The 13,689-nt window shown below is 45.5% G+C and overlaps 1 protein-coding gene across 1 annotated transcript in view; it reads left to right on the top strand.

Annotated features, from left to right (window-relative positions):
• CDH13 (cadherin 13) overlaps positions 1-13,689 on the top strand; it is a 1,172,869-nt gene that overhangs the window by 806,192 nt on the left and 352,988 nt on the right. The window contains exon 7 of the mRNA XM_084812404.1: positions 12,757-12,935. Coding sequence (XP_084668530.1) covers positions 12,757-12,935 — 179 coding nt within the window. The remainder of the gene's footprint in view (positions 1-12,756; positions 12,936-13,689) is intronic.

Below are 13,689 nucleotides of genomic sequence, written 5' to 3'. Positions count from 1 at the left end.
TGCCCTGGCATAGTTCATTTCCTTGAGCCCAGCATTTGGAAGGATGAAGAAGAGTGCCCTGCCAACACTGTGATGGGTCTGGAGGATGCTGGGTAAGAGACGGCCAGCCCCGCCAATCCCTCACAATGTGCATTTCCGCGCAATTTTTTAAAAGATCCACATTAGGGATGTCAGACAATTCTGCGACGGATCTCAGTGAGGCCGAATGCCAGTGCATTTGGCCCCCTGAAATCCATCGTGTAACGAAGCCCCCTCCCCCCACCCCACGAAAGGCACGTGGGATGAAGTCCCTGCTGCCCCCACCGCACAAAAGGCGCACGAAACGGAGCACTTACCTGCTCCCGTCTGCGCTGCTTTGCAAATGGCAGCCGTCCTGCGGCCGCCATTCCCTTCCTCCTCTCAATAGCCGTGATAGTAAAAAAGTATTTACGTAGCCTTTCACAGCAGGGGGAAAAAAACCTCAGTGTGTGCAAATGGTGGCGGCTACCGCCATTTGTATACGCTGGGGTTTTTCCCTCTGCCGTGATAGACTACGTAAATATTTACGTAGCCTATCACGGCTCAATACAGGGACACAAATGGCGGTGGCTACGACAGCTGCCCTTTGCGTCCCCTGCAGGGCTGCCCAGTGACCGGATGTCTGGCTGCGGGCGGCTGGAGCCTACCGGTGGCTCTGTGGCTTGGCCACGGAGCAGAGCTGGCCGGGCAGGATTCCGGGGGGAGGGATGGAGCGCCTCCCCTCCTGTTGAGAATTCCGGGGGGAGGGACGGAGCGCCTCCCCCCTCTGCGGATGCCCCTGCGCAGAGCCAGGTAAGGGATTCATACATCCCCTAATCCACATATTAATGTGGAAATAGGGCAGATTGGACTTCTGGGTGACCAGATGTGAATGTGACCTGGACCAGATATAGACTGATACACACAGTCCAAATATACTACCTGTGATTGAATATGGAGGATCGATTTATTAAGCAAGACTCCCTTAATCTATCCACTGTGGTTTGCTGGAATGTGTCGTGTGGTGAATACTGAAAGGGCAGCTTGAATTTTATCGTGCCTTGCATTTGCCAGACATTTAAATCCAGATTAGGCAAAACAGCATTCTGGGGGCTAGGAAATTTTTGGCCCTGCAAAATTCTCAGCTATGCTAAAGGACTGAACTCATTAATTCCCACTAACCATCCTTCTATTGAGCGAGGCCTCCAAGTTTAATAACATCCATAAGTTAATATTTGCAGCTGCAATTCAAACGTACTTGATTGGACACATAATAGATCTTTCTTCTTATATTTGTTTTTGCTTCCCTGGGGCTTGTTTTTCTTTAAAGTACAAATTGACAGTCTAACATGTCATTAGTTATGATGAGTGTCACAGCCAGCCGTCTACCCTTTGCCATTACATTTTCCCCAAAGTTGATTTATTTGTTCACAGTGAATTAGACATGATTCTCATAATTCTCAGGCTATTCTGGTTTACTTCTCTCTTCCCTGTCTAGGAGGCCAAATGGGATACTCAACCCATGGATGGGAAGGGGTGTGTGTGGTGGCATCGCCCCCAACTGTCATGTATTCATCAGCTGTTGCACACATTGCCAGCAGCAGGTCAAGTTGATGAGCAATCCACCAGTTGACCTCCATCTATCTTCTGCCCAACACTGATCTAGGGATGGTTGGATCTGTCAGTCTCATTATTGCCAGGATGGTCAGCTTGAAGTCAAGCTCATTCCATCCCATTTCCAAATGAGATTGTGATTAGGGATGTTGGAGAAAACCAAAATTGAACCAAATGGGTTAGAATTTTGATGAATCTGACTGGTGGATTCTGCAGCAGACCAGCTTTCCCCTGTTTTGATGACTCCACCAACCTGTGGACTGTTTTTCTAACTCTCCCAATTTTGCACACATTTCATCTAGAAAAATACACATGCACACCGACACAAAATTTGGCCAAAAATGTGCATTCCCCATAAGCTAAAGTGTGAAAATGCACTTTTGGGGGGATGCCATCCCCTTTAAGAATCCACTTTCCTTCTTTTAAATTTTCCCTTCCCAGTATTGCAGGGTTCAAGCTAGACGTGAGGTGACTGATACTCTAGGCACAGGTTTTTAACCACAATAGTTTCCTAGTAGATCCAAAGCAAACAAATCACAACTAAAGGTATTTACACAATAGAGCTGAGTGATACAAAAGGCATTAAAAGAGAATAAAAGTTGCAAAATGCAGGGTTTCTTTACCCTAGCTGTCCTTAGAATTTTCTAAACTGCTTCTTCCTGCTCAGTTTTCAAACTCTGCACTAGGGATGTACAAAAGTGACTTACCTGTTTGCGGATTATGTTTATGGTTGGGGGGGAGGCGTTCCGTCCCTCCCCCTGGAATCCTTGACAGGGGGGGAGGCGCTCCGTTCCTCCCCCCCGGAATCCTCAATGGCCTCTAATATTGTGCTTATTTAGCTTTCCCAGCTCCAAAATGTGCATATTTGAATATGCACATTTTTTTAACTTCCTGTTTTACGCAGACATCAAAAGCGCGAAAATGGTGACGCTCACCGAATGGGTTCGCGGTGAGTAGTGGGGAGCGCGAGCGGGCATGAGCGGGGGGTGAACAAGGACAGCGTCTCGGTGGGCACAGTTCAGGGGTCATGAGTGGGGGTTGCTCGATGAATTCCCGAACCCTGAACTGTGCTCGCGACATCCCTAACTATGAATAACTGAGGAAATTTCAGAAGCATTTGCTCATGTAAAATCGATGTCATCACATACATATGAACCCCTTACTAAAGAACTTTTCTACTGCATAGGGATGGTGGAGAATTCTGCCACAGACTCCAATGAGGCCCCAGAGTCCATGGCAGAACGGACCACTCACCTCCGCCAACCTGCAAAGTTTGCGCCGGCCGGATCTTACCTGCCGTTGGCCGGGTCCAGGTGATCCGCTGCCGTCCGCTGCTGGTCTGCAGAAGGAAATGGCGTCTGCCATAGTGGATGCCATTTGCGTCCCTGTCCCTTTGCGCAATAGGCTATGTAAAGATTTACATAGCCTATCACGGCAAATAGCAGGAACGCAAATAGCATCCGCTATGCCATTTGCATCTCTGCTCTTTGCTGTGATAGGCTACATAAAGATTTACGTAGCCTATCACGGCAAAGAGCAGGGATGCAAATGGCGTCCGCTACACCGGATGCCATTTGTGTCCACAGACCGGCACCGGTAGGGGTGTATGAAACCCTGCTTATCTGGCTCTGCCGGGTTCCGCAGGTGGGGGGAGGCTATCTGTTCCTCCCCTCAGAATCCTCGACGGGGGGGAGGCAATCCGTTCCTCCTGCCCGGAATCCTGCCCGGCTGGCTCCACTCCGTGGCCAGGCCATGGAGCTGCCAGCTGGACCAACCCACAGCAGGGCCTCCAGCTGCTGCCAGGCTGCTGCGGATGCAAATGGCGTCCTGTGTAGGGGACACCATTTGCATCTCTACGATGGCCCATCATAAGCTATGTAAATATTTACATAGCCTATCACAGCTAAAGCAGGGACGCAAATGGCATCCCTTACGCCATTTGCATTCCCGCTTTAGCCGTGATAGGCTACATAAATATTTATGTAGCCTATCATGGAAAAAAAAAAGGGAACGCAAATGGCGGCGGCTACGGTGGCCGCCATTTGCGTTCCCTTTTTTAGCTGTGATAGGCTATGTAAATATTTACGTAGCCTATCACGGCTAAGGCAGGGAGGCAAATGGCATCCCCTATGCCATTTGTGTTCCCACATTAGCCAAGATAGGCTACGTAAATATTTACGTAGCCTATCACAGCAAAAAAAAAAAGGGAATGCAAATGGCGGCTATGGTGGCCGCCATTTGCATTCCGTTTTTTAGCTGTGATAGGCTACGTAAATATTTACATAGCCTATCACAACCTCCGCAGGGACGGAAATGGCATTCCTGCGTTAGCTGTGATAGGCTACGTAGGTATTTACATAGCCTATCACAGCCATTCAAAAGACGCGAATGGTGGCTGCAGAAGTGGCCGCCATTCGAGGAGCACCGGAATGGCCGACAAAGGTAGGCTGCGTTCTGGGCCCATTTTGTGGGGGGGCGGGGGGCTTCGTTCCACCATGTATTTCGGAGGGCCAAATGCACTGGCATTCAGCCTCACCGAGATCCATGGCGGAATTCTCCGCCATGCCTAGGCATTGGACGGAAGTCCGGCACTGGACGGACCTGGCCAGCAGCTCCGCAGACTTGCTGCAGAACAGAGCCAACAGTTCTGCAGAACAGAACAGGGAGGATTCTGGGGGGAGGAACAGATCGCCTCCCCCTTCCCGTGGACCCCCCAGCGAACTTAAGTGAGTGGGGTTTGTACACCCCTACAACTGCACAACCTTTTAGTCACATTAAAAAAAAAATGCATGTGCAGAAGTTGTTCAAGATATTCTTTAGGCTTTCCACGTATAACCAAAAATACAGAAGAGAAACAGGCCACTCCACAGAAACAGAAGTTCTGATTTATCTATGCCTAGCTTGAAGAAAAAAGCAAAGATATTGGAAAATAGCTCTCCATCTACTATACTTTCATAGTGAGCACAAGAGAATTATCTGAAAATATCAGGCAGGATTGTGAAGCTTTTGCTGATTGTGCATATATTAACTTGTTTCTGAGAGAGAGAGAGAGAGAGAGAGAGAGAGAGAGAGAGAGAGAGAGATTGAGCAGGCACGCACACACGCTTGTTTAACACAATAATTTTGCAGGCTGTTGTTTGTTGCCCAGAAACTGGCTCCGTTTGATTGATGCTTGGAATGGAAGCATTTATAAAATGACACCAAATTAGAAATAGTCAGTTTATGAGTCCTGGGAAATGAATCTTTTATGAAGAATAAAACTTTATGATGGAGTAATGCCAGGGAGGTACACATCTTCAATTTAATACATTTGGATGGATTCTAAGCTATAGATCTATTTGAAATATGAACCCAGCTTCATGAGCACAGACCAAAACCCATTGATCTTAATGTTATTACCTTTTTAAGAAATGCAGGGACTTTTTTTTTTTTAAAAAAAGAGAAAAATCTCATCAGAGTGGTGGTGTGAACAAAAAAAAATGAATACATTGGTATTAGTTTAAAAATGCCTTTCATTAGGGTGGGTGGGGATATTTGCGTGAAGGGAGGGATTGTGTATTGAAGAAATCCCAGGGGGCTGCATTACATGAATGAACACCCCACGTTCTCTGCGAATGAGGGTGTCAGGCACCTATGGGGATCAGTAATCCATATGGTCATTTGTAGGGATGTCAGAGAATTTCTCCACGAATCTCGGGGAGGCCGAATACCAGCGCATTCGGCCCCCTGAAATTGGTGGAGAAATGGTCTGCCCCCCGCCCCCCCTGGGACGGGACTTACCTTGGACGAATGTCCCTGGCGGTGGCGGCTTCGGCGGCGGGGCGGCGGCGGGGCGGCGGCGGCGGCCGGTCTTCCGACCAGCTGCCGCTGCCGCCGCCATTTCCAAGTAAAACAAAAAACAAAAACAAGCAAACGTGATAGGCTACATAAAGATTTAAGTAGCCTATCACAGCTAGATTTTTAAAAAAACACCGTCATAGGCTACGTAAATGTTTACGTAGCCTATCACGGCTGACTTTGAAGAAAAAAAAAAACTAGAGGAGGGGCGAATTCTCTAGTCCTGCCAGGACGCAAATGGCGGCGGCCATAGTGTTCCCTTATTTTCGCCGTAGTCTACATAAATCTTTATGTAGATTACCCCTGTCCAAATAAGGAACGCAAATGGTGGCACCCATGGGGCGCCGCCATTTGCGTACACGCTTTTTTTTTTTTTCAGAGTCACCCGTGATAGGCTACATGACAATTTACGTAGCCTATCACAGCTGACTTTGGAAATCTAGCCATGATAGGCTACGTAAATCGTCACGTAGCCTATCACGGGTGTGTGTTGTTGTTTTTTTACTGTACTTTTTTTTTTTGTAATGGCGACGGCGGCAGCCGGTCGGGAGACTGGCCACCGCCCCTGACCCCGCCAAACCGCCACTGGGACCCGCCGCCAAGAGGGACATTCGCTGAAGGTAAATCCCATCCCGGGGGGGGGGGCGGCGGAGAATTTCCCCACCAATTTCGGGGGGGCCGAATGTGTCGGCACTCGGCCTCCCGAAGATTTGTGGAGAAATTCTCCGCCATCCCTGATCACGGTTAAGGCAGCCACGTGAATGGCTGGCAACAAGCATTCTCATCTGTGGAAAGGGAAGGGGTGTTCTCATGGACAACAGCAAGGTAGAGGCATGCTCTCTGGTCCTGATAACCCCAACTTTATCAAGACTTGTCCTGTTCTTATCTGAAGTCTCTCGTGTTCTGTTTCTTTGTCAGTCTAGTGCAGGAGTGCACAACTTTCTGATCCCCAAGAGCTACATGCGATGCAGGCTCAGGGATCAGGGACCACATGTCACGTGCACAAGCATTTCTACACAGGCGTATCCCATCAATTCTGATACAGATCACTCTTCAGTCACTGCTAACAGCAGCAGGAAAAGAGAGTCATCTGTATTAGAATCTCTCAGGAAGGGAGGCAGAGGTGAGGAGAATCTCCTCTCTTCCCCAGCGTTCCTGATATATCTCTGTCTCTGTCTCTAACTCTGCCTTTCCTTACTGGTAACACTGGTGGGAATAAAGCAATCTTTATGTGAATTTTGGAGGGAGTGGAGAATGTTACATTTGGCAGGAAATTGGTGGTGCAGAATTTGGCAGCAACAGTCAGGGCACGTGTGTGTGTGTGAGTGTGTGTGAGTGTGTGACAGATAAGCCCTTGGGGAGCCCCTGCTATAATGAATGATAGAATGATGGCAACTGGGGTATAATTTAGGATGTGACTTTTAATCAATTCATCTGTTCGATTGAACATTGTTGTTGTTTTAAAAAATCATTAATCTATTAAAAAAAGTGTCTCCATGCATCCTCTCCCCCTTCTCTCATACACAGGTGGTTTATTTTTGTTGTTGTTGTTGTTGTTGTTGTTGTTGTTGTATTTCTATACCACCCATTAGCCGAAGCTCTCTGTGTGGGTCACAAAAACATAAAAGACACAAAATATAAATATCTTACAGCAGGGGTGGGCAAAATGCAGCTCTCACAACCCTGTATTCAGCTTGTTTTGAAGCTACATTTGACCCATATAGTGCTCCGTAGCCACTACAGGGTGCTAGATGGGTCAAATTTAGCTTTGAAACTGATGAGACCATTTTGTATTGTTTCGTCCTGCTAGAAAGGCAGTTAGCAGAGAAAAAAAACAAAAAGCAGAACAGAATGAGCGTTTGCTAGTACCATATGCACACAGGCTATCTTTGGATAACAGCAACAACAACAACAGCAACAGGAGACCACACCTTTCTTTAGTGAATAAAGAAAAACAGCATGGCTCCCAAGTATTCTTGCACATAATACAGGCACAGTGTAGGGTGTCAAAAGGAGTTTGTTCAGTCCATTTTGTGTTCCTTTACACAGACCAGGGAGAGATAGTAAGCCATGTGCTCCCAGCATTGGAGAAAGGCAGACAGAGGGGGCGGGGGAGGGAGAGGACGGGGAGGACCAGGAAGCCACATGGTAGTTTATAGAGATCCTAAGGCTAGCTATGCCCATGCATTCACTAACTAACTGCAACACTGCCTCTTCCGGTCACCTGCAGGTAAGGTTGCAATATTCTAAACAGAAACAAGTTAAATTTGGCTCATTTAGCACTCTGTAGTGCTAACTCAACCTATTATTATTATTATTATTATTATTATTATTATTATTATTATTATTATTATTATTATTTTCAGGTTCACGGCATCACTCCACAGAGTGTGGCCCATGGGGCTGAGTTGGTCAGGGGTGAAAATGCCCCCCAGCCCCCCAAATGTTACCCATCCTTGCTTAAGGGAATGCTTCTTCTAATATAGGAGGGAATGCCTCTTCTAACCTGATGCTATGAGACATTAGTACATCCTGTAAAAACAATAGAAGTATACTTCTTACTTCAGAATGCTTATGGTACTTGTATGCAAATGTAATTAACTAATGTATTGGGTAATTGACTAAAACTCACACCATTAATCAACAGAGAGTTATTTAATTAGATGACAGCCCTATTCATTATTATTTATGATTACTATTTCTGCTGCATTGTTAGTGATGCATATATGCTTTCATGGCATAGGATATTCCTCGAGCTCAGTTTCAAAAATGGGAAATAGGAACAAATAGGGTTTCAGGAAGAATTTTTTTCAGCTCTACCTGGAGAAGCCAGGGATTGAACCTGGGACTTTCTTCATGCAAAGCATGTGTTCTACCACTGAGCTGTGGCCCCTCACCAGGTGTCCCAACCTAGTAGCCAGACACAAATGTGTTCAATCCAACCTAGTAGTCCAACACTGCTGCAGAGCTCCAGAGCCATATCCTATCAGGATGCTCCTGAGCAAGTCCTAGTTCATTTCAGTGGGGTACTCAGCAGAGGAGAATGTTTGAGTAGGCTGAGGCCAAAAAGTAGAGAAAGTACACTATGTGGCCAGCTCAGTTTTTTGTACTGAAATCTGAACATGGATGCAAACATGGAAGCAAGATGAAATCCACTCTACCCCATATTCAGAACTCTCTCTCTCTCTCTCTCTCTCTCTCTCTGTGGGGTGGGGGTGGGGGCAAAATGACAAATTGAGTTTTGAACAGTCCTCAAAGAAACATCCAAAATTTAAGAATATGGCACTTAAAGATCTTGGAGCAAGTTTGAGTCGTCTGTGTTGGGGGCATACATGTTAGTTATTAAACCCAATGGGTTGGATACAGACTTAGTTATACTTAAAGTAAATCCATTGAAATAAATTGGATGTATGGTAGTCATGACTAATGTAAGTCCCACTGAATTCAATGTATCTGCTCTGACTTAAGTCTCGATCCATTCAAGCCTAGTGTAATGGGGAGTTTAAAAGTCCTCTAGAGCTTAGTTATTCAAGGGTGATTTTTCCACTTCAAAAGAAATATCTGTTGTTTCCACTTTTTCTGCAGAGGTGACAAATCAAATAGGTGAAATATAGGGCTAGAGCTAGACTGATTTTGGACTACTATGGTGGGAGGCTGGGGGGGGTACAGCAAAGTGCATCTGATGGCATGCCTCTTCACTTCAAGCTCTCTGACTTTTAATCACTAGTGAACAAACTCCGGATACTGTCAGATCTTGGTTGTATTTCTCAAGGGTTTAACTGTGCCTGAGGTGGCAATGAAGTAAAGCTTTAGAAATCTTATTTTCAAGGTCACTAGAACAAGAAGAAAGAATCTGCGGGTGAGGGGATAAGGGGGAAAAAAGAAAAAGCAATGTGTTGTGTGGAAGCGGGGGGAGGAGAAAGATAGAGAAAAATTCAAAGAAAGGAAGAAGTTGATGGCTTTCTGCAATGAGGAAGAGGCTCACTGAAGTGGACAGCCAGATCCCAAGACCTGTTTACAAAGGCAAGAAATTAATTTTGCACCATACCTGAATTGCCCACAGAGCTTCGGCTATTGGGTGGGATAGAAAAGTAATAAATAAATAAATAAATACCCTTGAATCTGTTACTCACCCTTGCACTTTATCTCAATGCCACCAATGCTGCCAGCCCAGGAATGCCTCATGGAGTCTTCTCAGGAGTCGGGCCATTTTTCTCCCTCTTTCATAATACTAGAACCCAGTGGGGTCATCCATCCCATGAAGTTAATTGTTGGGAGATTCCAGACAGATAAAAGGAAGGATGTCTTCATACAGTGCATAGTTAAACTATGGAATTCACTTCCATAAGATACAGCGATGGCCACCAATTTGGATGGCTTTAAAAGGGGGGAGGAAAAGGCTATGGATAACTATTAGTCCTAATGATGGTATGCTACCTCCAGTATCAGAGGCAGTGTGTTTATGTACATCACTTGCTGGGGAACAAGATGAAAAGGTCATTTTGCACATACGTTCTGCTTGTGGATTCCCTGCATGCAGCTGGTTGGCCACTGTGTGAACAGAATGCTGGACTAGATGGACTCTTGGTCTGATCCAGCAGGGCTCTTCTTATGTTCTTATCTTCTCAGCTCAGCTTCTGCTAGTTGCATAGTCAGTTTGAGACTTTTTGCTATCCAGAGCAGCTACATCATGTGGTGTGACCTGAGATGCTTTGCAGTGTGGTCCAAAAGGGAGATGTGGTACAGCTCTCAGTAAGGGAGCACCCGTTGTCGACATTGCATGAAATCCTGGGTCTGGATCCTGGATCATAAAACAGATCATCTTGCATTGCACTTTGGAGTCCCCAGAAATATTGCTGCTCTAAACAATGGCTTATGTTGTTTGACAGCTGAGCTGTCCCTGACTGGGTGGGGCTCAAGCGCAAAGATACTATTGAAACTCTCTTCTGCTCCTTTATTTTTTTTTCCTTCTGAATTTTTATAGAGTGTTTTGCATGCAAAGATAGCAGCAGCCTTCGGTGCATTTATGTATTCCCCCTTCTACTCATGTTCATATGTACATGGATAAAGCATTGCAAGAAAACATTCTTGATGTGATCATGCTTTTGCATGATTCTTTTTGTGCAGGTGTACATCAATAAAAATTGCACAAAAGGAATACTACTGCTTATACGCGTGCGCGCGCACACACACACTTTTTGCAGTGTTTTGTCAATGCATGGGGTTAGGGAAATATGCAAATGTACAGATAGAGCTGAAAGCTGTAACTCAAATTCCAGAATCAATTTTAGACATTTTACTAGTTAAACCAGAATTCAAGATCAGAAGAACGTAGCGTGAAGCAAACACATAGAACAATAAAGGGGGCACCTTCCCATCCCTAATTAAGTATATGGGGGAAAGAGGGGGGGCATGATCCAATGGATCTTTCAGAGTGGCTCAGGGATGTTCATGCAAAGCTTCCCTGAAGTTACTTGGAACAGAGTTTCATGAGTTTTGCTGTACATTAAGAACATGCTAAATATGAGTTCAAGGGATTGAAATGGGAAGTGAGAAGAGCCAGCTCAAGCAAATTGGTCTGCTAGATTTGGAGAGGAAGGAGTGTCCTTAGGTCCTCAGGGTTAATAATCCCCTGCTTTTTGCAATTACAACTTGCTCACAGTGGGTGGGGGGTATTTAGGCTGTAGAAGAATATGCCTAATGAGGTGGGTATGGAAATTCATTAAGGTCTTATAATTGAGTTTACAAAGTCATATGGTTGAACGAGGATGAGGTTCTTCATCAGCAAACTTTATATGATAATTCCTGCAGGGCACTCTAAACATAAATAACAGGGGAGTAACCATCAAGAATGCCTCTTTGTATAGCCCTTGATGTTCTAACTTGTTGCATGGACAAGATTCTTAGAGCACACCCTTTGTTGGTTTTGGAGATCATCATGGGGCATAGAGAGAGACGGTGGTCTCTTTAGTGAGTCAAAACAGACTAGAGATTCCTTGGGGTTCTTTTAAGTGTCCTTTAAACTATCATAGCTGCAATTATTTAATTTCTTGTACATGTCATGGGAACGTGCATCCAGTTGTGGCCTCCAGATGTGGTTCATTGAGGATTGTATGCTGAAGAAAATTGATGTAACCCACCTTGGGGTAACCAACAGTGTTTAGCAATCAGGTCTAGCCTCAGTTCCACAGGGATAAGCAAATCAATTAGCTTCTCTTTCTCCCACATTTGAATGTTTAAAATCTCACATTATTTCTCTCCAAAATATGAAGAACTATTCTCAGGCATGGAGAGGAGCATGATGTACCTGCCTGCTACATAGCTATTAAAGATGAGTAGGGGTGTATGGAACTCACCTCTGAGTACGCCAGGGGGGTCCGCTGGGGGGGGAGGCGATCCGTTCCTCCCCCAGAATCCTCCTGGCCGGCTCCACTCCGTGGCAAGTCCACGGAGCTGCCGGCCGGCTCCGTCCGCTGCCACCCTGCCTGTCTTTGGACGCAAATGGCGGCCGGCGTAGCAGATGCCATTTGTGTCCCTGCAGTTTGCCGTGATAGGCTACGTAAATCGTTATGTAGCCTATCAGGGCAAAGAGCAGGGACGCAAATGGTGTCCACTACACCAGACGCCATTTGCATCCGAAGACAGGCAGGAGCACACAGGACAGGCAGCAGCGGACGGACGGCAGCAGGTAGGATCCGCCCCCGCGCAGATTCCCCCAGGTGGCGGAGGTGAGTCTTTCATTTCGCCATGGACTCCAGCATGGACGTCTTAGAATCCAGCCTCATTGGAGTCTGTGGTGGAATTCTCCGCCATCCCTAAAGATGAGGAACTTATGAAAGAGAGAGAGTGGGAGTGAGGAGGAGAGCTGTCAACCCTAATTCAGCACTGACATATTTGAAATCACAGAGATGCAAATCCAGACTTTTAAGAGCTAAAAACTCAAAGGCCTTGGATTCACGCAAAGGCCTGGATTAAATGGCCTGCCAGTTTAGTTTTCTCCCACCTCTCTCTCTCTCTCTCTCTCTCTCTCCTGAATTTTGAGAACTTTGAGAATATTGGTAAAGTCTTACCCAAACTGAACTGAAACAAAATTTTAACCCATTCTATTCCTTTTATTTCTGCATCATTCCATTACAACACCACTGGGTCTCTCTTTTCTAGCTCTTGAATCATGAGGGCTAGAATCTTATTTTTTAAAAATACAAACAAACTCACATTGGATGTTTTGGATACATGGGATGCAGAATGTTTTCCTCATATCTGCTTCATTGTTCTTTGCCAATGATGTTTCCGTATTATTATTTTCAGGAAGTACCGTGATGCGTGTGACTGCATTTGATGCTGATGACCCAGTAACTGACAATGCTGTGCTGAGGTATAATATCCTGAAGCAGACTCCAGACAAGCCTTCTCCAAACATGTTCTACATTGACCCAGAGAAAGGAGACATTGTCACAGTTGTGTCGCCTGCCATGTTGGACCGTGAAGTAAGTCACATGGTGTTTTTTTTTCAATTGTTTCTGAATGAAAGCCTTATATAAAGAGAGATGACAGGTGACATACATGCATTGCTTGTTATTTATCTGGTTATTTATATTTATCTTGTATCTGTGCCATTGCATCTGGAACAAGTTGGTCGTTGGTTGATATGATCTCTGAATGGCTCTGAACATCTTGTTTGGGATTCTTTTTAATCTTGTACCAACAGAAGGGACAAAGACGTGTATAGATAGGCAAACAGTATGCTGTGATGCTGTTTTCTGTGTCACCGGAGATGAGATGTTAGATCAGCATCTTGTGATAGACCTCTGGGTGATTTGCAGTATTTTTATAAGTATTTAATAATAGCAGTATTATTAGGGTTTTGTTTTTTTTAATCCTGCTTTTCATCCTAAAAGTCTCCAAGAACAGCTTCCATGCAATCAGTAAAACAGGACACTCCATGCCTGCAGGGTTATAATCTAAAAAGACACAACACACAAGGAAAAAGAGGTGGAGAGGGAAAAGGGAGGAGAAGACATCTTTCAGCAGGGCTGATGAAATGGCCCCACTTCCCCTCTCATGCCCCTCTATACAGAAAGTAGATCAGCCAGTGTTTCTGACCCCTAGTTTTAACAGTAGAGGTTCTCCTCCATGTACCAGAATGAGAGATACTGTCTGTTGGGGGCACACAGCAGAGGGCCTTTTCAGTGGTCATGCTTTAGGCCAGCCTTTCCCAAGCTGGTGCCCTCCTCATGTCTT

This window comes from Heloderma suspectum, chromosome 8, assembly GCF_057233095.1.
Source record: "Heloderma suspectum isolate Gila_16-S chromosome 8, 16-S_ref, whole genome shotgun sequence".
Taxonomy (NCBI): Eukaryota; Metazoa; Chordata; class Lepidosauria; order Squamata; family Helodermatidae; genus Heloderma; species Heloderma suspectum.
The sequence above is the reverse complement of the archived record's forward strand: the minus strand, read 5'-3'. Positions and strand labels throughout refer to the sequence as shown.